This window comes from Podarcis vaucheri (genome assembly GCF_965113315.1).
Source record: "Podarcis vaucheri genome assembly, chromosome: 3".
NCBI lineage: Eukaryota > Metazoa > Chordata > Lepidosauria > Squamata > Lacertidae > Podarcis > Podarcis vaucheri.
Window position 1 is genome coordinate 17,374,034 of NC_138761.1, and position 22,920 is coordinate 17,396,953.

General features: G+C 40.1%; 2 protein-coding genes across 5 annotated transcripts in view; one reads left to right on the forward strand and one right to left on the reverse strand.

Moving 5' to 3' along the window:
* Positions 1 to 968, forward strand: part of PYGB (glycogen phosphorylase B) — a 43,606-nt gene extending 42,638 nt beyond the window's left edge. For all 3 annotated transcript variants that reach the window (XM_082217469.1, XM_082217470.1, XM_082217471.1), the window contains one exon: positions 8 to 968. The gene's annotated coding sequence lies outside the window, so the exon portion shown is untranslated. The remainder of the gene's footprint in view (positions 1 to 7) is intronic.
* Positions 969 to 3,394: 2,426 nt separating this feature from the next.
* ABHD12 (abhydrolase domain containing 12, lysophospholipase) overlaps positions 3,395 to 22,920 on the reverse strand; it is a 32,499-nt gene continuing 12,973 nt past the window's right edge. For both annotated transcript variants that reach the window (XM_082217806.1, XM_082217807.1), the window contains exons 2-13: positions 20,377 to 20,501; positions 19,372 to 19,477; positions 17,642 to 17,761; positions 17,210 to 17,240; positions 16,754 to 16,799; positions 14,687 to 14,816; positions 13,912 to 13,949; positions 12,940 to 13,019; positions 11,395 to 11,477; positions 10,832 to 10,910; positions 8,199 to 8,326; positions 3,395 to 6,054 (exon numbers count right to left, since the gene is read on the reverse strand). In XM_082217806.1, the coding sequence (XP_082073932.1) occupies positions 6,015 to 6,054; positions 8,199 to 8,326; positions 10,832 to 10,910; positions 11,395 to 11,477; positions 12,940 to 13,019; positions 13,912 to 13,949; positions 14,687 to 14,816; positions 16,754 to 16,799; positions 17,210 to 17,240; positions 17,642 to 17,761; positions 19,372 to 19,477; positions 20,377 to 20,501 (1,006 nt within the window). In that variant the 3' untranslated portion in view covers positions 3,395 to 6,014. The remainder of the gene's footprint in view (positions 6,055 to 8,198; positions 8,327 to 10,831; positions 10,911 to 11,394; positions 11,478 to 12,939; positions 13,020 to 13,911; positions 13,950 to 14,686; positions 14,817 to 16,753; positions 16,800 to 17,209; positions 17,241 to 17,641; positions 17,762 to 19,371; positions 19,478 to 20,376; positions 20,502 to 22,920) is intronic.

Consider the following 22,920-nt stretch of genomic DNA (forward strand, 5'->3'; position numbering starts at 1 on the left):
CACAAAGGTTTATACATGTAAACATACTTTTAAGGGCATTTGAGACAAGGGCTAGAATCTGCTATCTCCATTTATCCTGAGTAGGCTTGTGGAAATCAACTCTGTATTCCAACCTCCTCGTTAGGAAGCAACCATTCTGCTTGCCTTCCTTTGCATATGCAAATCTGTCCCTCCATTGAAGTGAGTGGGAGAGCCCCTACCAACACACAAGCACACTGGGTGTGAGGTTGGTGGACTGGAGTTGATACATCATGTGCTTTTCATTCATTTTATCAAAAGCAGAACAAACAATTGAAGGATTTCCTGGAAGGACGGTTTTGGAATTTGAACATTAGTGCTGTTAATCTCACCCTTGATGGAATTGTTTATAGTTTGATTACAGGTCAGTATTTGTGTGCCTTGTCCTGATGTGTCCATCTAAAACTCCAAATAGAGGGTTGTGTCTAACATTGGCATAGACAGTTGAAATTAATGGACATTCCTAATTCCAGTCTATTATTCTCAATGTGTTTAACTCAGCTGGATACAACCCAAGGGAATGACATTGTGCTCTCTTGAGTGTTTCTCATTATATCTATTTAAATATACTTTTAAGCAATCAGGAACATCTCTCTCTAATGATAATAGCACTGTCCCGCATTGAGTCTCAAGCATAAAACGTCACATGCAGACATTCCCACTTTGCAATGCAACTTTGTTTATATGGCCTAAAAACCCAACCTAGTAATTAACTTGTACTGCAAAGATGGCATTTCTTCAGACAAGAGTAGGCTGGAGTAGCAGAACTGGATCATTAATGAAGATCTCTGACTTAACCAAAACGGTCCATTGCTTGCAAAATAAATGTTGTTTGTCACTCTCATAGCACTTTCAAACCTTTTGAGGTTTTGAGTTTGTGTATGTGTGTGTTTGATATACTACTGTCAATCTCTTGTGCTCTCAAAATTATTAAAAGTCACACAGCCATCCATTGTAGTCACTCTTTATTTCCCTATGCATTGTACAGAATTATTGCATTACATGGACACGGTGCTGACTGTGAATGGACATTGAGTGGGATTCAGCAGGGTTTGTTTTTTTTTTTTTTAAGGAGTGCCAGCATAATCTCATGTAGTTCTGCTGGTTTGGTTTCCATAGAACGGGAACCTGTACATCAAAATATTCTTAACAGGGTGGCTTATCCTAATGAGAAGAATGGGGGAAAGGCTTTGGGGGGAAAGGCCATCCAGTGAAGTCTATTGGAAGATTAGGACGTATATAGGGTTGCCATTATGTCCTCTTTTTCCAGGACACGTCCTCCTTTTCATGGGTATGTAAAATGAGTCTCATCATAGCGATCCATAGTTAAAAGTAGAAGTCAGCAAATGTGTCCTCTTTTTTTGTTCTTAAAAATATGGCAACCCTATATAGAAGGAAGTCCCTCTTCACACACTGCAGTTAAATTGTGGGCTAGGCCACCAACTTGGCTGCCTTGAAAAGAAAACTTAATTTAATGAGTGTCTTTCAATGGCAACCATTCATGATGGCTATATACTACATCCAGTATCAGGCTTCTGAATTCCAGCTGATAGGGAACAACAGCAGGAAAGGGTTTTTTCATTTATGTCCTGCTTGAAGGAAATGAGCAATAGAGATGGCTTGACCCTGTCGCATTATCTCCCCCCCACCTCACAAACTATGTATGTTTAAGTATAATCTGCTAAGTAACATTTAATATATCTGACCAAGTAGGCTCGGGTCCAGAAAATCTTGGGCCACAATCAATGTTAGCCCTTAAGAGTATCATCAGGCTCAGAAACAGAGCCCAAGTCGTGGGTGTCACCACTAACTTTTCCAGGAGTGTACACTTTGGTAGGAATTCAGAGGAGTATTAAATCCTCAGTTACATAGCTCTACCACCAGGGGACAGATCATTACTGAACACAGAAGTATTCCATTTTGCTTGCAGCTCTTTGTAAACAGATATCAGTCAACGGGAATTCACAAGACTTGCAACACAACAAACAAATATGGACAGACTAGCTACATACAAACGATTTGCATGTCGACGCAAATTAAGAATGGATAAATATGAAAAAATCTGGAAGGAATACTTAAGCGATAAAGCGGACAGTGGTAGGAAGTAAGGGGAGGAGAGGTGGGGAAATATTGTTAAAAAGGTGTAGTTATAGGTATATCAGTACTCAAATCTGTTTTGTTAAATTGTGTTATTGTAGTTTTTGTTGTATGTGTTTTTTGTGGTTGTTTGTATTGAAAAAATTGATTAAAAAATTAAAAAAACAACAACTAACAAATACTGAAGAACTCGGGAACTTCAAACAACTTTTACCTAAATTACACCTTTCTTTCATCCAGAAGCCTCTTTTCACATACTTCAAGAAAACTAGGTTTCTGGTAAATGTTAGCTGTGTCAGTATAGCCAAACGATATACCCTTGTCTCAAGCAACCGTCGTGAAAGGGAGAGGCCTAGGGACTTCTCCAAACTGCACTTCCCAAGCTTCCTTGGAGGCAGCCATGAAAAAGTCAGATAGGAACACAAGAAGCTGCCTTATATTGAATCAGACTCTTGGTCTGTTTAGCTCGGATTTCAAGCAGAGGGCATTTCCAGCCCCACCTCCCCAAAGCTATACTGAGGTGTAAGATGCTCCTTGGGCAGTATGTTTAAAGCTGCAACACAAGTGGACAAATGCGGGTGCCAATAAAGATTATGACTGTAGGACACTTCACAATGTAAAGTGCTACAGAAATGATAATGAACAGCTAAACACATGGACCGCAATCCACAATTTCAAAGGACAAGAGAGGAATTCACTCAGCAAATGGAGAATAGAAAAACTCGCAACCCTACATTCATATTGAAAATTGGTTGCCAAACATCACAGTATATATACCAACTCTACGAAACAGAAATCCAAAGTCCATTGTAAGTACGGAACACATGAGTTTGTCAGACTTGGGGCAGTGATGAATCACATGCTGCTGGCTACTTAGTACATTTCTGCTGCTCAGGGGAGCTTTGAAAGAAATCAGTTCTATCTCTGTTCCGCCATTAGCCCCAGACAAATCACAATGGGCAGGATCCAATATTTCCTTGAGTAGTCAGAAGGTATTTCTGCTTGCCTCTTTGTCCCAGATCCCCATCCATATCCAGCTGCACCCCCCCCCAAAAAAAAACCCCCACACCCACAGCATTTGAAAGGGTTCCTTAACCCATAACCCCAAGGGCTGAAGCAGAAAGTCCAATTATACAAGCAAAATTCCATGCACAATTATTTAGAATGCATCCAATATGCCAGCCATTTTAAATTCTACATGTCTTTTTGATAGTATTTTCCTGGGCAGATCTAGAAGCCCATAATTTTAATTTTTTTAAAAAGGCTACTACAACAAAAATTCTTAAGTAATTTGTTTTATTAAAACTACACACTTTTTAGATAAACATTTCCATTTCAATGTGTATCACTGGCCTAATAATTGGAACATATGTCTCGGGATAAACAGCACTGATACATGCGCTGGAATCTAATTTTTGTTGCATGGGAGGAGGTGACATTTCCACATTGGTTTGTACTTTTACCGACACTAAGGTGGGCGATAGCAGCAGCGGCGTTACATGGAACATTCTGTTTGCTTCGACAAGAAAGGCAAAGTTAAGTGTTTCTGTCCTTGTTAGTGTAGTAAACCAAAGCACGTGGAATGTAGGAGGGAAGAGATGGGATTGTATATGTGGCACAATTTGCTCAGAGGTTATGGTGAATCAAAATCTTGGTAGATCTCACTACAGCAGAAAGTCTCACTGCAAAGAACAAGCTACTGTCTGCTTTGGAAGTATGATAATCTCTAAAATACAACTCTTTGATGCATGCAAAACCAGAGTATTCCATATACAGACAATATTAGCAAACACTGCTCTCTAATACACTTCAGGCTGAATAATTCACTTCTGAACACTAATATCTAAGACTACTATGCCAAATGCTTGTATGTTTGTGGAATGAAACAGTTCAGGGCCAATGACACAAAACCTGGAGCTACTGTAAATCAGTCTGCTAGGACCCAACAGCTAAACTGCCCATGGCCCTCTGATTCCTACTCACAATGTCTCAAATTGTCTGCCATGCCATGCCTGCATGAATGGTGGACTGAGAATCCTGAAGAAGAGCATGCCGAACTCACGTCTGGTTTAAGCAGAAGCCCTGACATGAGTGAGATGGGGAAGGAATGGCAGTTTTCAGTTAAGAGCCATGGTGAACTGCAAGCCATCAGGACTCTTAAGGTCTAGTATTGCACTATGTAGCATCTCCTTTAAACACCTCCAAAAGGTTACTAAAGTGGTCTTTACTGTCGTCTTCTCAATATGGATGGATTAATGCATTTTTAAAAAATATTCTGTAAATTCAACAACATAATGGCTAAATGTGTCAATTTTTTACGCACCAAAAATGGACTCCAGCAGCCATAATGAGACCGAATCATCATGAGGTATATAAGGCCAAAGCCAATAAGGGAAAGGAATATGAATTTTAGATTCAGCATTTGCTACTATTAATTTACTATCGTGCTGTCTGCTAAAATTTAGATTCAGGCCAGGATTGTTTTGCTAAAAAAATGAAAAATAAGTATTTGTTCCTGGCATGTGCCAACTGAAGGAAACATTCAAGGCTGGTCAGGAAGTTTTCATACATCTCTAGCTTTTAATTAAAATATATATATACCAAACTAAATATTTTATGCAAAAAAAGAATTTTGTTTTCACTTTCAATGCCTTTGCTTGGTCTGAAAAAAATTAGGACTTTCAAATATAATTGCTAATAATTTGCTGTTAAGGAAAGTCAGAGCAAATGTTTTATTGCCAATGAAAACCAACATAATTTACCAGATGAGAACTTCAGGTTTAAGTATTTTGATGTAATTTCTCTCACAGAAAACTTTTGACCAGCTTTAATGTACCTGAGTATTTTTTTTTTTAAGGACATGAAAGGGCTGTAGGGGTATTAAGGATCATGATTATGAAAAATGATACCAATTTTCTCATCCCCAAAGTGCTTATATGTCTCTAAAGGAGACTGGAAGACATCTTCATCACAGCAGAAAAAAAAATCTCCACCCATTCTTGACAAAGTATAAAGACACCTTCTATTTACTGAAGGAGTCTTTCAAACAATGTTTGAGGGTGCAATTTGTATTCAATACATCTCACATCACCCATTGAACCTGTACATCTAAATAAAATGGTTTGGAGACAAGAAAGAATCTCAAAGTCAGAGGAAGAAAGAATCTTAAAGAGGATGTGTCTGTATATGAGGTATAATAAAGATTTTTATATATTATCTATATGTGGGAGACAACTAAGAAACTTCAAAGCAAGGCAACAGAGAAAGAGAAGCTTAGTCACTATTAAATAGTTGCCTCATTTTAAAGGAGAAACATCCTTCATTGCATTCTGAAATGTTTTCTTGAAAGCATCCTGATCTCTTGAAAGTTCTCAAATGAATTTCAGAACCAAAAACCATATTTAGCAACTCTGCAGTTGACAAGGGTAGGGGAAACTCCTCACTGAACTAAATTCTATTAAAAGAGCAACCTGCAACTCAGGTAAACCAGATGCAGCACTGAAATATTATAGCAGTTACATTTTTAAAGACAATTGCAGTTCATTTGCGTTTCCGAGTGCAAGGGTTTTTTGTGTTCTAAAAAGCTGTTGCAGCCGAACAGACACTTGTAGGAATGTTCATAACTTCCGAAAGGTTTTTGCCAAGTCCTTCTTGTGCTTGAACTTAGTTGTTGTGATTTGTTTGGTTCTCTTGTTCTTTAGAAGGGGCTTGTGGGGAGAGGGGGAGAGACGAGCCAGCTACATTCTTTTCTTCGTATCTCTATCGCCCCAGAGGCTGGGTTTCCAAGTGTATGCATTAAGACTGAAGCAGGAATCTGTGACTTATTCAGTGTCTGGGTTTAAAAGAATGGCAGACCTTTTCTTGTAGATGACAGCTTAAGTCAACCATGCAGTTAGTCCTCAGTGACGATGCTCATGTCCCAATTTTCCCAGGAATTCCCTAAGAGGGAAAAATACACACACACACATATGTATCAGCAGTGTCAGTTGTTTTGGTACTTCGACTTCATCCATTCTCTTCCCACCTGCCCTTCTGGGGCCAGTAAATTTCAGAACTCCAGTCAACTTGTTTTCCCACTTAGATGCTCTTAAATGTCCTACATTGCAGAGCAATCACTCTCTTTCAAAGATGGGATCAGGATACTTAAAAAACAAGCAAAACAGATGAAGGGACACAAACATAAAGTAAAGGTAAAGGTACCCCTGCCCATCAGGGCCAGTTGTGACCGACTCTAGGGTTGCGCGCTCATCTCGCTCAAGAGGCCGGGAGCCGGCGCTATCCGAAGACACTTCCGGGTCACGTGGCCAGCGTGACTAAGCTGCATCTGGCGAGCCAGCACCAGCGCCGCACATGGAACGCTGTTTACCTTCCCGCTAGAAGGCGGTCCCTATTTATCTACTTGCACTTAGGGTGCTTTCGAACTGCTAGGTAGGCAGGAGCTGGGACCGAACGATGGGAGCTCACCCCGCCACGGGGATTCAAACTGCCAACCTTTCGATAGGCAAGTCCTAGGCTCTGTGGTTTAACCCACAGCGCCACCCGCGTCCCTGGACACAAACATACACATAGTCTTACCAAGCTGTCAAACTTGAAATTATGTTTGTGGCTGTTTTTGTTTTCATTTACATTAGTTTTCTATATCTGAAGTGTTTTACAAAAAACTTTTAATGAAAATCTTAACACAAAAAAAGCCCTTGAGGTTCTGGGGTGCAGCCTTTTTTTGCTTATTCACCTGTCAACCCCCCTTATACATTTAAAGCAAGGGTGTGTTGCTTTTGACAGGGGTGAGGAGAGAAGATGTATGAAAATAATATCAAAAGGATGCATAGGGAATGAAACTTGCCCTGCCTTAGAAACACAGCACACTGAGTTTCAGACTTGGCTCTTTTCCAGCCCTACTTCTAAGATACTAAGGATTGTTTTTATGATATGTTTGTAAATCACTCTGATGTACATGCAGCAGGCTGTTGCAATGCGCTCTACGTGGGGCTACCTTTGAAGGTGACCTGGAAACTACAACTAATCCAGAATGCGGCAGCTAGACTGGTGACTGGGAGCGGCCGCCGAGACCATATAACACCGGTCTTGAAAGACCTGCATTGGCTCCCAGTACGTTTCCGAGCACAATTCAAAGTGTTGGTGCTGACCTTCAAAGCCCTAAACGGCCTCGGTCCTGTATACCTGAAGGAGCATCTCCACCCCCATCGTTCAGCCCGGACACTGAGATCCAGGGCCGAGAGCCTTCTGGCGGTTCCCTCATTGCGAGAAGTGAGGTTGCAGGGAACCAGAAAGAGGGCCTTCTCAGTGGTGGCGCCCACCCTGTGGAACACCCTCCCCTCAGATGTGAAGGAAATAAGCAGCTATCCTATCTTTAAAACATCTGAAGGCAGCCCTGTTCAGGGAAGTTTTTAATATTTAACGCTGTACTGTTTTTAACATTTGATTGGGAGCCGCCCAGAGTGGCTGGGGAAACTCAGCCAGATGGGCGGGGTATAAATAATAAATTATTATTATTATTATTATTATTAATCAATTAACTGCAACAATGGACCTTTTTCATACAAAGCATGTGCTCTACCACCAAGCTTCCTTCCTTTCCCCTCTCCTAGACCTGCTCAGATACTGGATGTGAACCAGGGTGAGAAAGATGCGCCCAAAGTGAAGTGACAGATCAAAAGGAGGCAAGACAAGAGGGCAGGAAGGGAAAAAGGAGGATTGGCTACTCTCACCCACACACCCATTTTTATGCAAAACCCAAACCTGCCATCCTTCCTTGCTTTAAATGCATTGTAAAAAGAGGAGACATGCAAACATGAATGACTGCACCAATCATATTTTGTTTGGCCCTCAGTCTCACCCAAGTCACTTGGCAATTGTTGCTAATTTAATCAGCAGTTACTAGCAATGATGTGCTTTTGTGCTTGGGTCCTACAATAAACCTCTGGGGTAAAGTGGGAACCAAGGGAAATTATTCCAGAATAAGCACATGCATGCACGTACACGCACACACCCTTTATGTTGTACAGCTCAATTGCATCTGTGCAAACAGCAGAACACACATTATGAACAACCCTTTTAATTACCGCAATATTCGAGGTAGTTCTGGGCTCTTGTAGATGTATTTATGCCTGTAGCCTAGGTCTGTGTGAAATGGAACGAACTGTACTTTGTAATCACGGAAGCTCCGAGACGGGGCAGCAATGTTGTATAGCTGGAAAAGACATTTCAAAACAAAGGCAAGTTAATGAAATGTATAGCCCCTCAATACAGAGCAGTGACGTTTATTTCTGTAACTATATTTGATGTAGCTAATTAAGCACCAGTTATTGCACAGCAATTTCTGTGCCCAAGAAACAATCATACTTACTTCATGTCAGCTTATATCACTCTTTGACCATTCTGTTCTACTTGAAACTGGGTAGTTACAAGAACGCTGAAGGGACAAAGTCTCAAAGTACTTTTCAAATGTGACTTTATGGATTGAAGGAGAGATCAGAACTCACAGGTTTGTGATATGTCGATCTGTGATATGTGAAGCTGAACATCTGTTGCTCAGAATTTTTTTTAAAAAGAGCTTTGCGTTTTAAGCAGCAATGGAAACTTTTCCAATGTTGTATAACAATGAACATGCACAAAGTTCAGTTGTTCATGACTTGTGTACACAAATATTCGCAACATGGGCTCTTGGACAGGTGTTGTTTTCCAAGGGAGGAAACCCATGTTATCTTTTCTAAACAGAAAGGTTTGCCTGTGGAGCCTGATTTTTTTCTGATACATGCTGCAGAGAGTCAAACTCATTCTCAAGTGAAAGTCCCCTTGAAGGATAGGTATTTATGTCAGACACTTATGTGCCACTTAATCATTTGTATGTGTGAACAGTATGCATAAAAACAAACTTTAAAATTGCTTTATCATAAAACTGAACGCTGCTGGAAAAAGGAACTTTTATTGATGTGTTCAGCAAGGAGGAGGGGGGGTCTGTCTAATCCCATCTGGGAAGCAGTTCTACAGGCTCGGTCCCATTACATTAAATACATGGCTTCTAGTAGTTGCAAGTCATGCATTTGAGCCATGGGGGACTACCAACAGAGACTGTCACAAAGCCTCTGTGATTGGGACATGGGATCAGGCAGTCCTTAAGTTGTCCTGGACCAAAGCTGCTAAGGGCCTTCGTAAAATTAATAGAAGAACCTTGGAACTTTGTCTGGGCAGCTTTTAAGTACCAGAGTTAGTCCTGGTGATAGTTTGTCCCCATCAATAGTCCAGCTGCAGCAATTTGCACCAGCAAAACATAGTTCCAAACTCATGCTATTTTTTTAAATATATATTTTATTCAGGATTTTCTTGTTTTACAGAAGTGTAGTGCCTCGTTTTTTGTTTTTTTCATGTAACATTTTTACAAATCTGTTTCATTTGTTGAGGCATTAGGGGGAGAAGAAAAGAAAAAAGAAAAAAGAAAGGGGGGGTGGAGAGAGGGAGGATGGATAGGGGTGGGGTCGGGTGGCGGTGTTTCTATTATGTTCAATGTATGTAGAGTTTGGTGTCGGCGTTGCTTGTGTTGTTCACTTGTGTTCCAGCCCAACAGGACAGTGACAATAATCCACCAACAGCATACAAATCAATATGGCTAACCTGATCCAAAACACCCACCCACCTCACCCACACACGAAAACAAAGATCATCACAGCCAATCACAAGCAAACAATCACACCCTAGGCCAACCCCAAGCTCTCTCACTACCAAACTCATGCTATTTATGTTTTGCATCACACTGTTCCTGAAGGGATAATGTCCTTGTCTGTCAGATAAAGAGGTGATTTCCATGAAGTCTGAGTCCTCAGAGAGCTGGCTTAAGAGCTTCTCACCCTAGACATGGGACAGCTGCCACCCCCTCAAGACTGAAGCACAAACTGGGCAGCAGAAATTACTCAAGATTAATTAGTGCAGAGTACAAAAGTTACAGTCATGCATATGCAGCATTATTTCTGGCACCTCCCTTTCGCCGCCACCTCTTAGGAGCCAACTATTCCCAGCAACTTTAGGAGCCATCTGTGCAGAGCCCTGTGAGTACCGTACAGAGAAACAAAATTTGCTTCAGGGCAGCTAAATGATGGACTGTTCTGGATTGTGGCAAAGGAAAGGAAATAAAAAGGAGGTTCATACAAAGCCAGATTCTGCCCACAGTTCTGTTCTGGTTAGCCCAGGTCCTGGCCCAGGGCTGAATGGAAATGTGTATAGAACAGAACCTTAAAGGCTGCTTACTCCTTGAAGGGAAAATAAACCAGTCACAGGGTTTGGTGTTAGTTTGGTCCATGGAACCTGGAATTAAACATGGCCCTCTCTACTGTACACTGAAGCTCTCTACAGGTTTTTTTTAAGAGTTTTTATCGTTTTATAGAAACAAAACAGAGAATCTGTTACAAACCATATGGACAGTGGAAAATATATTTTTGTCAAATAAACATGTATTGATAGAAACACATGTTTTATTATCAGGCCAACAAACTTCACCGAAGTTGTGAGATAAAGGAGATTTGAGTCCTTCTGTTTTGGAGTTAATAAAATAGATAAACTGAAACCAAGCCATCTCAAACATGTCATTTGTAGTTTCTCCTCTAGCCACTCTGCACTTTGAGGTTGCTCACCCAGTTCTAATTCATTCAGGATATTTATGAGCAGAGATTTGGGGGGGGGAGCTTAAGGTAAGGAAACACACCTTTTTTCCAAGATGAAATGGTACTACAGGATCATCTTCAGCATGAAGAATTAGCAGAGAGCAAGAAATATGCTTCACACTGTAAAAAAACAACACAACATTAATATGAATTTTTAGAAGTCCAACCAACTCAGAATATCTGCAGCTTAAGTCTGTATAACGCAGAACAAGAAGTTTTATTTAAAATAAAAAAGAATATTTCTGGTTAAAAATGAAGTAGGCCTTATAGATCCCAACTTTCTAAGTCAACAAGTTCAATAACCAAAAATTTCTGTTATGAAGGCAGCAAAAAAGCAGGACTGTAGAAGCTATCCAGTGAGCTCGAGATTGTCACATGCCTACTAGGCAGAAGTTATGGGTGTACTTGGTGAAATTAGCTCCTGGCACTAAGTTGCACAATTTGATCCCTTGAAATCAAGGTAGATGACCTAGAGAAGCTGGTTGAAGTGGACTAAGCCTTCAGGGATGAGACAGCAGCTTCTGATTCTCTGGATTTAGAAACCTATCAGGAAAAGCATCTGTCAGAAAGACAAAGGCAAAGAACATTCAAGAGATTTACTTACTTCTCATCATTTGCAAACTTAATTCCACTCGATGTGATGGGATCAAGGAAGAACCAATCAAATCCTGGGAAATATCTATAAATCTGAATAAATAAAGTTTACAAGTATGTGAGTGATAAGAGTATTGAAGTTTCTTTAGAAGATTTCGGGTATTTCTTAACCATTAAAAAAATACCAAACCCTAAATTGACTATAGTCACACATGAATCTAAAGAACAGGCAGAACAATGCAGACTGTGGAAGCTTTTTTTTTAAATGAAATGTTGAGCTGCAACCATTAGAAGGATGGTTTTAAAATCTTCAATTAACTTATTTTTAAAAAGGTGCAATCTGTTCTATTACTTAAGATGTCTGTGAATGGTTTAGATTGAAACGATGGTCATAATATCAAGAGCTTGCACACAGTAGCTCAGTTCTTATCGGGGAGGAGAAGGTGGGGCCAAATTTATTGAGAAGAAAAGACATATTCACACCCTGCTCTTTGCGCTTGAACAGCTCATTCGTATAATAGAAAAAAAGGGAATATCAGTTCTCCATTGGATGCTAATTCAGGAGTTGCTTCAATGAAGCAGTGGGAAGCAAATGGGAAGGTGGACTTCAATTCTTCCTTTCAAGAGAAGGACTGATGCCACCTCATTTCCTGGTGATCATTTCCTGTTGAGGAGTATTTTGATGAGGACAGAAGAGCTGCATCAAGCTAAACAGCCAATTATTTTTTTAAAAAAAAAATGGGTCAGAGTAACTGGGGAGGATGAAGGTTTCTTCTCCAATCCTAGCTTTTCAATCTAGTTCTAATATTTGACACACTATGCTAGGAGGACTCTCCTTTTCACTCCTCCCTCATTAGTGGAAAACACTCACATATTAGAAAGAAAGACTTCAGCAAGCAGCTTACACTTTCCCCAGCCAACAAGTGAAGCACCAACAATTACTCCTCACAGGGATATTACTGCAAATGGCACCAGGCGTTCCCAGGATGTATGGCTCTTCATAGGCTCAGCAAGGCCTTCTTTAGAAGATATATATACCTGGAGGGTGTAGCTTACACCCGTTTACATTTCAGAGTAACCTCAAAACAATGATGGTTTCTAAGAGCCAGTTGCAGGCATACAAGATGCATTTAGAGCTCCTTGATAGATTATCCCAGCTTTGCGAGTCAGTATGAAAAACCGAGAAGTGCAATACCCCATCTTCTGAGTGCTGATGCATATTACCTTTAATTTCTACACTATCTCTTAATAACATCGGAGTCAAAGCTTCAATTTTACTGTACTATTAGGAATGTATTAGGAATGCATTTGCAGAGTGTGCTTCTGACATGGAATTTTTTTGTACCTCTGTGGATTGGTAAAGCTCTTGCAGAAGAAAAAACATTCCCAGAACATGGAAAAGACAATACTCAATTTTCAAAGGCTAGCTAGCTCATGAGCCAACAGACTTCAGGTATGATTAGAATTCTCAAGTGAACAAATACATATGCATTTTTACCAGATGTCAGATCACACATGAAAAGATGAGAAATCCAGCATATAAATCTGTACTTGCCACTGAAAAAGGATGGCTTTTTGCTTCTTCACGTATGTTCGTAAAAGGTGACTCTAATATCAGGGCATCAGGGGGAGTTTCTGGAAAAAAAAATAACAGAACTTCAGTGCTGTCCAGTTAAGACAATAATGAGGGTCACTGGTGATTAGTATCGCTAGGCTAGGGTGTGGGAGACTAGCGTTCTAATGCTTACTATGTGACCTTGGGCTAGTCACTAGTCTCACAGGGTGGTTGTTAGAATAAAAAGGAGAGGGGGAGACCTCTTTACACCAACTTGAGCTCCTTGGAGGAAAGGTGGAATATAAATGTAATAAATAAATCTCTGTGCTATGCCCACTGAAAGATATGGAAGCTGCAAAGCAAATACTTGGTATAATGCACCTAAATGAAAGGATGTTTGAATGATACAGCAGAATATGAATCCAGAGCCTGAATGAAACATGAGCTGCAATTCAAGAACATGTTCACCTGATCAGAAACGAGACAATATTCTCAATTTCCTCACCCCTCCGCCTGAAAGGGCAAGAACTGATTATATTTTTAAAAGGTCAGCAGACAGGTGACACTCAATTGAAAACAAAGGCTTTGAGACTAACAGAAAGTTGTGAAGCAGAGCATTTCTACAAGTATGCGCCCTAAGCTTTGATGGCAACTGGAATCTCTGCAACACAGAATGGCACGGACTAAAATTAAACATGTAAATGTATATATGGCTTAAGCTCTCAGTCCTAGTTTTGCTGAAAAGTGACAGGCAGGCACGCCAAAACCATATAAATCCTATAGCCTTTAAAAATGATAATAAAAGTTCACCTGCATCTATTTTAAAACTCCCATAAAAAATTTTAAAGCTCAAAAAATCATTACTGCTAAACACAATCACAGTAACCCTTTTAATCTATTTTGAAAGACAGCAGGAAGCTGGGATGGTATGAAATGCTTTTTAATAACATCACCAAAATATAGCTCTCTTACCTCGCTCACAAAGACGCCTTACAAGATTGGTTGCAACTCTACAAAAATAAAATCAACAATTAAAGATACCAATTACAGAAAATTGTATCATCTTCCTTACAACCCAATCACACCCATGTTTACTGAAAAGTAAGTCCTACTTTGTCTAGCAGGGTTTACCCCCATCTACGCATAAGATTGTAATCTCACTACCAAGTGCTGCTCAGCCTTTTGGAATGCCTACAGGAAAAAACACAAAACCCAGAGCAAGACTATACAGCACAACTAAGAGGTGCATCTTTAGTTCTGTGATATCATCAAGATTTCTTCACTGTAAGACACTATGGGTATCCAGTTTGCAGAGTTCACTGGCTGGCAGTCATAATAATGCAGATTTGAAACGGGAATAAATTGGCGCTGTAGACATGTCCCAATAACAGGAACAAATAAAGAAGTGAGATTTTAGGTTGACACATCTCCATTATAATTTCACTAGAGGTGAATATGCTGCTCCAATAGGCTCCTTATATCGTAGGTTCCTTCTATCTTATTTTCAATTCATATTCTCTTGAATTCCATTATCTATGCAATATAGTCCATACTATGATTCACTATTTGTTCAAAGAGTAAACACAAAAATCAAACCACAACAATTAATTTTGATTCACTGCTAATCCAACAGAATACAATATACTACAATAACTGTATTTAGTATCAAATTGTTGTCTCAAATGCAATGTGTTGTAATAACACAGCCTCTTATATTAAATGACTGCTTTGTGCAATCTGGCCTTACCCAGTGCCCAAGGAGTGTCCCCATATATACACTGGATTGTCTCCACTTCTTGCTTTTATCCAGTCAAAAACATGAAGAGCATCATAGGTCATTCCACTCTCTGAGGGAGTGCCTATTGAGTCTCCCCAGCCTGCAAAGAGAAAAGCTACTTTATTCCAGGAATCATGTTTCAAGCCAATCAAAACAAAAGTGTTCTGGTTTCATGTCTGAATTAAGGCCAAATAAACCGAGTGGCCCAGGGCACTGCAACTTAAAATGTCAGTTCTTAATTGTCTTTTAACACCCTGGACCTAGCTGAGATACCCACTGAAGAAAAATTGAACTGGCAGAATACCAAAACTAAAGCCCTAGAATCTTTTTACTCAGTCTGGTTCTATTATAGCCTGAAATATTCCGAGGCAAACCCTCCAAGAGTTCAACTGTGGGGGTTGAATAATACTGTAAAATGAATGGTGCCAATTCAGACTGTACGTGGGAAATGCCATTTGTGAATAGATGAACTCTCTTCAAACAGAACATCAGAAAGGAAGACTCTGACCCAGCCTTTTGTCTGTTGTCCTGCTTTGCAGTGAGTTTTAACAACGCAAATGTTCAAAAATATGAGCCCCTCCCCCCCAATATTCTGAAGAAGTACAGTCCATTCTACTTTCTTACTCTATCAGACTTGTCATTGCTTTCCAGAGATTTCCACCTAACACTGCTTAAATGCGCATGGAACTAGTTTGAAAAAAGTAGTCTTTTTAAACTTTGCCCTTCTTATCCAAGTCTATCGGCTAGGGAAGGGAGAGGAAACAGAAGAACACCTGCCTGCTGAGAAAGATTTCAGTCACACCCAGTACTGAATGGCTGCAGGGCAGAGCAGTGAGCTTTGTGCAGCTTCTCTTCTATCTGCAACAGCTGTCACATTATGTTCTCTAACAAAACCTCGTTCCATGTTCCCTCAATAAAAGCCATTAGGACACAGGGCCTTTCAGAGTCACGGGATCATCTCTGTGGAACATCCTTCTCAGCAAGAGTCTAATCTAATCCAGCAGGTCTTTGGGAAATTATTATTATTGGTTGTTTTAGGAAGTGATGAGGTTTTATCTTTAAAACGACTGAGTGCCACAGGTTCTGTACAAGTAGTGTTTTAGGACTTCTTTTGCATTTTTAAAGTTCTAGTTGCGGTTCTATTGTTTAAAAAGGCAGGGTGAAAATAAATCGAAAGCCTATCTTAAGAGGTGAACCTCACTCTAAGATTAAGCCAAAATATGGCTTGGGGCAAAGGTACAGGCTTCCCAGTCATGGCTGCTTTCCTCCTCAGTCATTCTGCTGCTGTGCTGAACTAAGTCATGGTTTGGCATTGCATGTCATCTGAACCTGGGCTTGTGGTTCCGTTGTCTTCCAACAAATGACAAGCTATAATCAAAGTCTGTGCCATAGTTTACAGCTCACTGTTTGTTTGGAGAGAGCTAAAATATGAGCCATGGTTCAGACAACATGCTACACCAAACCATGGCTCAGCACAACCCAGCAGAAGAAAAAGCAGGGGAAGTTGTGTGTGGCAGTTTCCAAAGTGCAGGCACTGTCACACCAAGATATCAGTCTCTTACAAATGCAAAAAGGCTGTTCTGCAGCACCTGTAACAGTGCCAGCTCTACAGATCAAAACTATCAAGTCGGCATATATGAGGCAGGCCAATCTCGCATGTAAACTGGTCCCAAGTTGTTAAGGGCTTTAAATGCTAATAGTAACACCCTGGACATGGCCCAGTTGCAAATCAGCAACCAGTGCAGATCTCTGAGCACAGACGTTATTTGCTTACAAGCAAGCATGCTTCAACATTCTGCACTAGCGGCAGCTGCTTGATCAAGTGCAAGGGAAGCCCCACATGCAGAGCAGACTGCAGGAATCATTTGCTGAGTGTAATAAGCAAGGATACAGCCCCTGGAAAAGTAATAACATGTCATCTGGATTTTCAAAGAGTTTATGAAATATCCTATTGACTGATGAATAAAAGTCTAACAGTTACAATTTGTTAGCATGAGTAACAGATGCCAGATCGGGACAAAAGAGTAAGAATCTCACCTCGATAATCAAACGTGACCACATGGTAACCAAGAGAACTCAAAACCTATAACAGAAGGCAAACAGTCACAATTAAGATTATGAAGTATTTTAAAAGGACAATAAATTGATACATACCTTCCTGTTAACATAATTCTTCTCCCCAGTACTACATATTTCCATGCAAAAAAATATTTTTTTTACAAGGGTAGAGAACACGCAAACAAAACCATTCCAGAACAGGTTTTACCACTTGAGATTCTGTAAAGCACATAAGCAGCCTGAGGTAGTGTCTATAAAGATGCATAGCTAGGAGTTGATTACTATTACAGCGCTAGCACTTTATGGCTGTTCCTCACAAAAACTATAGAAGATAAAGAGAAACTCCTCTGGAAGCAAGCTTAGATAGCTAAGCTATTAACAGAATTGCATATAGTAGTATTCAGGTCATTTGACTAATATTACTGCTTTTCTCACCTTGTAAAGTTCCACACGGTGATCCCCTCCTCTATTAAAAGAATTTGGAAAATCACACATTAGTTTTAAAGCTCCAAGACATATGATTCTGGTACATTATTTCCCTGATCTTTCAATACAACTAGGAGGACCTTTTTCTTTTAAAGACTAGCTAGTTGAGCATGGTTTAGTCAAATTAGCACACTGAAGCTGAATGGAATAGTTAAACGCATGCAAAAACTGCAATCCTATACCCAGTTAACTGAGAATAAGCCCCACTGAATTAAACAGAACATCTCAGTAGAAATGTATAAGATTGTGCTGTAAGGAACTGCAGGTCAAAGGTGAGCTTGCCTTGCCCTGCCCAGTGACATGGCTGGCCCTCACCCAATCTAAACCAAAAGAAACAACAGGTTATCCTCCTTCTCACCCCTTCATTTATCTCTCTCTTACCTAGTCCCTGCATTTCCATGTAAGTAAAGGATCACAGGGTGGCTGGAACCCAAAGCATCCTCATACCACAGTTGGTCCTTGCCTTGAGCATCTTTCCATACAGCTGTGGGAACCGTATGCCTGGAAGGAAATGGGAAATCAGGGAAAAACTGTGACCCTTCCAGGGCGCAAGTCTGGGCAGTATGTACTGAGGTCCTAGGCTGCCCAGAGTTAAAACACAGCTTAAACTTTAACTGTGGTTTTACATGACATGTTGACCAAGCCAAAAAATATACATACAGGTCAAGTTGAACTAGACATTATACAAGGTGGGGGAATGAACTAGACACTGGGCTGCAGCAACCCCAGTTTCTTTGTAATGTGTTTTTCTGCCCTCGGTTTCTATGAGAGGTCAGGAAGAATGTGCCTGTTCTTCTAGGACAAGCCTTCCATGGGTCAAGTGACCATATATGAACATACATGGTCAGCTCACTGGTCCATCTAGCCCAGTATTTGTTTGCTCTGCCTAACAGCAGCTCTCAGACTGAAGTCCTTCCCAACTGCACCAACCTGAGATCCAATTTAAACTGGAGATGCTGGGGATAGATCTAAGATTATGCATGTGGGAGGCATGTGCTCTACTACTGAATTTTGACTTCCTATATAAGGAACAACCATCCTACCAGTTTCAACTATAGAAATATTACTGATCATTTATTACTTATTAGTCCCTTGAATATTTAAAAACAGGTGACTATCTATTCAGATAGATTGTAGGTGTTCATATACAATTCATATACACCTACAATTCATATACACATACACAGTAACAACCCTCCCTCAAGAACTACTGGAAGCTTTGGCAGCACACTAACAGCAAAACAAAGTAGTTTTGGGCTGCTCCAAATCACAAAAGTTTTAGTGTTGGCAGTTAATAGCTTTTCACTATAATGTGGGGCACATTGGTATCTGAAGTCTATTAGTTGTATCACTCAATGAGCAGTTATGGAAGTTCTCACAAAAGGAAAATGAAGAAACCAGACACAGCCAGAAAAACTTTGGGCAGAGAATTTAAAACTGCTTGCTGCAAAAGATCTTACAACATGGTGATTTACCATAAATCAAATGCACCCACTCATATTAATCATGCACCTCAGGAAAAAAAAGATATGACACCAAAAGTCACTTGAGGCTTAAGTTTTTCTCCATGAACTAGGACAATACTTCTTCATTTCAGTTAAAAGATAAATCACCACTGAGTTTTGATTAACAATATTTCGGTTTTGTAAATTTTCATTTGTTTTGATTATTATAGCTCAACACAAAATCAATGAACTAAGTTGCTCTAGGTCTAGGAGCCAACACAGGCACTATTACCAAAAAAAATTTTTTTTAAAAAATTAACAGAGCCAAGCTGCTCACATCATGTTGATTCACTTTCTTAGGTCTTCTCTAAAGCATGACCTTCAACATTACAGAACTAAACTTTCAGCTTTGTATCACCAGTCTTCATTGCATTTTGGTCTAATTGCTCAATTTAGTTTAGCTGCAGCCCAGAGAACAGTGTATCTTTCAAAAGAAAACACTGCATTCCCAGCAGCAAATTATACACTCCCACACACAGACAAAGCAACAATTGCAGGAGTTTGCATGGTGTTACTGAAATCTCTCTCAACAAAGGGATCAAAAGCCTCTTTACATAGGCTAAAAAGGACTCCAGTGGATAATGGGAGTGGCAAAGCTTTCCTTACCAGACTCCAATTGTCACATCTTCTTCTGGTTGTAGGTAGTAGTTACAGGTGTGGTTCAGACCTTGGTCCTGAGGCTTTTTCAAGTCAATGAAGTAGGGCACTCTCACTGAGAAAGAAAATAAATATCAGTTTTACATTCCATTTACCTACTGCTTGAGACCAAACACCCTTCACCAAAAAATAATTTTAATACAGAACCTCATAATGGTTATTGCACTAAAATTAAAATGCATTGGTAATGGCATTTTCAAATTTAATGAAAGAGGTGTACTTAGTAGCTGTCATGGTTTATTTTCAAAACAGATACCAAAGTGGCTGCCCTATCTCCAAGAATCAGAACAGATAATTTAAAAATATTATTTCAAAAATCCTGGAGACCTAAATTTGAAGGGCAGAATGGAGGACAGTTTGAAAGACAGTGCCACTAAGTGACAGTTTTCCCATACTGTATATAAAACATTTGAGAAAATTGACAGTGAGCTTTCTACTATCAGGCAGGCACAGATTTTAGAATATGATCATACCAAGCACAACATGGAAGATGTCACTAAAGAGAGCAGGCAGGGAACAATTGCTTTTTCGCTAACTGGTACTAGAACATTCACTGCAGATGCTAACAAACAAACAAAATATCCAGGCAGCATCAAGCTTTTCCTCTATCAGCACTTCATGAGCAAGTAATGAAACACAGGCAGATGCTAACAAACATAGATCTTGGTATTCTTTTCTTTCTATCTATCATTATATAAAATCTAACACTGGATTTTACTGCTGGGAACAGCAATCAAGAGAAAGTTGCATGTGACTATGCAAAAGGATTGCAGATCCTAATTTTATATTCTCATATGCATATGATAGAAGAGTTATCATGCACACAAGTTGGAAATGCTAGAGCCTAGATGGTGTCTTTTGTATAAAAAACTAGGAACTTGTATATTAAAATGTCCACATGGTTTTAAGACACACAGAGAGAGGGTGGGGGAGAGTGAAAAGCAGGATTCTTACCAAAATTTAGGAAGACAAGCTTTGCCTGAATAGCGGGACAAAGTTTTACTAGAAATGGAATGGCTATGTACACTCCCAACAACCAGATTACTACCTTCCGCAATCGAAACCACATTCCATGTCTCCTGTAAAAGAGGAGGGGAAAATATAATTTCACACTACATTCAAGACACTTGTGAAGCAAGATCTACTCTGCCAGGAATATAGTGGGTACTATCATAGAACTGTAGAGATGCCGCTGAAAGTTCAGGCTACTTCCATGCTCAAATACATAGCTATAGTCATCTGTTTTAAAACATGTATTGTTAACATTAATAGCGTCCCGTTTTTCTAAGCACAGCATAAACAGTTCCAGAGTTGAGGATACTTCTATTATTTATACGCTGCCATCACTTTACGTGGCCCCTTGAAAAGAGTTGCACAGAGAGTTCTTGACCAGGAAGCTTAAAAATTACGCTGACAGGAGGATGCAGAAGGCAAGAGTAATAAGAGATGAAGGGAGGCGTCTCTTTAAAATGTAGGGGGGAAGCGAGAGAGATTTCTTGATCTGTCAGTGTCATGATTTGCCCTGGTACTGTTACACACAAAGATGCATTGGGGGAAACAGATATATCTGAGCTGCTTGCCAACTGTCTACAAATGGAGCTTACTCATAAGTGTCAGTCTAATTACATTTGGGAAACTGTTCTGTCTTACTTTGGACTATTCTTAGCATAATTTCAGCATCATCCAGCTTCACGCACAGAACTAGAAAAGCAAAAACACCCTGTTATTACAATTACAAAAAGAGATAGAAGTCTGGAACAAGGACCTAAGGATATATGGGAATTTCCTCACACAATCTAAGTTGCTAGTTTCCCAGTGTATTAGAATTTGCACTTAATTCATAAACTGGAATATCCAGCTTTGAGCACGCTAAAGAAAGTTAATTTGGTATTTCTTAACAGGTGAATTTGAAGCTGTGTATGGTTTTATTATCACCACTACTAAGACAGATATTAGTATAGATAGGAATAAACTAGCATAAGCTAATGAAGGTAACAACAGAAATGTCAACAGGCACCAATAAATACAATACACAGGCGAATGTACAAGAGTATGCCTACTGGAATTATTTTTAAAACTTTTCTCCTTTGAAGGGTAAGACATCATGCAACATCACAAACATTTCTGGAAACTCCTCGCAGCTTCAAGGGCGAATTTTATTGCAGGATGGTGGCTACATGAGAAATATATGCCCAAGGCCCTCTTATGCATCCCAAACTAGTTGCATAGTTCTTTAGCTTCAGGAAAAGAAAGCCATGGACAAGAAAGAGGCTTAGTCCACATTTTCCCATAGAGGAGTTGACTGCCAAAACACAGATGGCTCTAAGAAGTCATGGATCTTCAGAGTCATCCCAAGACTTTAACCAGCAAGTGGGGGGGGGGGGCTTCTTTCTATATGGCGGCTGCAGTCTAACTTAGTTCATTGAAGCTTCTGTGAGCTTGCAAACAGACCTCCCAGCCAGAGGCATCCGAAGGTGTTTAAGGGAGAGGCCCAGAGTACTGTGTCTCAGTGTGCCTAGGACTAAGAGACATGGAGGGTGAGGAAGCTGCTGCAGACCTGCAACATCTGTGCCATTTTTTTTGCCGGAGAACATGTAACAGTAACACAAGTATTTTAGTATTTTGTAAAATATCAGAAAGGGGAATGTTCAGGCAGGTAGAAAATACACAGAAAAGCATCATCAGAACTGAAGTGCAGGTTTGTTGCTAAAAAGCAGTCTTAAACCCATTTGATATCCTCTAATACAGGTATGCTTGTCCCCCTTATATCACAGGTGGGGAATCTTTTTTCAGCCGAGAGCTGCATTCTCTTCCAGGCAATTGTCAGGAGATGACATGCCAATGCTAGGTGCGGCCAGAGCAACCAATGTAAATTTATCTTTGTACAGTAAGCTCATTTCTGCACACACCCTTTTCTGTTGTCCATCCAGGCAATCACAAGCATTGTCCTAGTTCAAGGACATATTCCAGCCATTCAAGGAGGGTGGCAAAGCAGGGCTGGTGAGGGCCAAGTCCCAAGAATCAGACAGAGAGGCTTGGCGGGTTACAGGTGGCCCCCAGAGCCGAGGTTGCCCATGAGTGCCTTACATGCACCACACGTTCTGATTCTACTTCTAACCTATGGCAAGCATGTGGAGGAGCTCAAGAACCATCAAGCCTATAATAAATGACAGGACTGACCAGTTTTGCTCACCTGCAAGGATGGGCAAACCTGACAAAAACTCTTGTTAAATGGTGAACTGATCCCTAGCAGATACCACACAGCTCATTAACTCTAGAGATTCTTGTGGAACCAAGCGTTTAAAGAACTAGCATTTTACTAAGTCCAACTCCTACCTGCATGACGTGGGTGGTTTAGTACATTTCACTCATTGTGGTTTGTATATGAAGTTGCCTATCTGATCCCTGGTGTCATACAACCAGATGAAAACCTAGTTTCTTAATACTTGGGTCTTATGGCAAGTTTATCCTATATGAGACCATTCCCAATTTGGCACT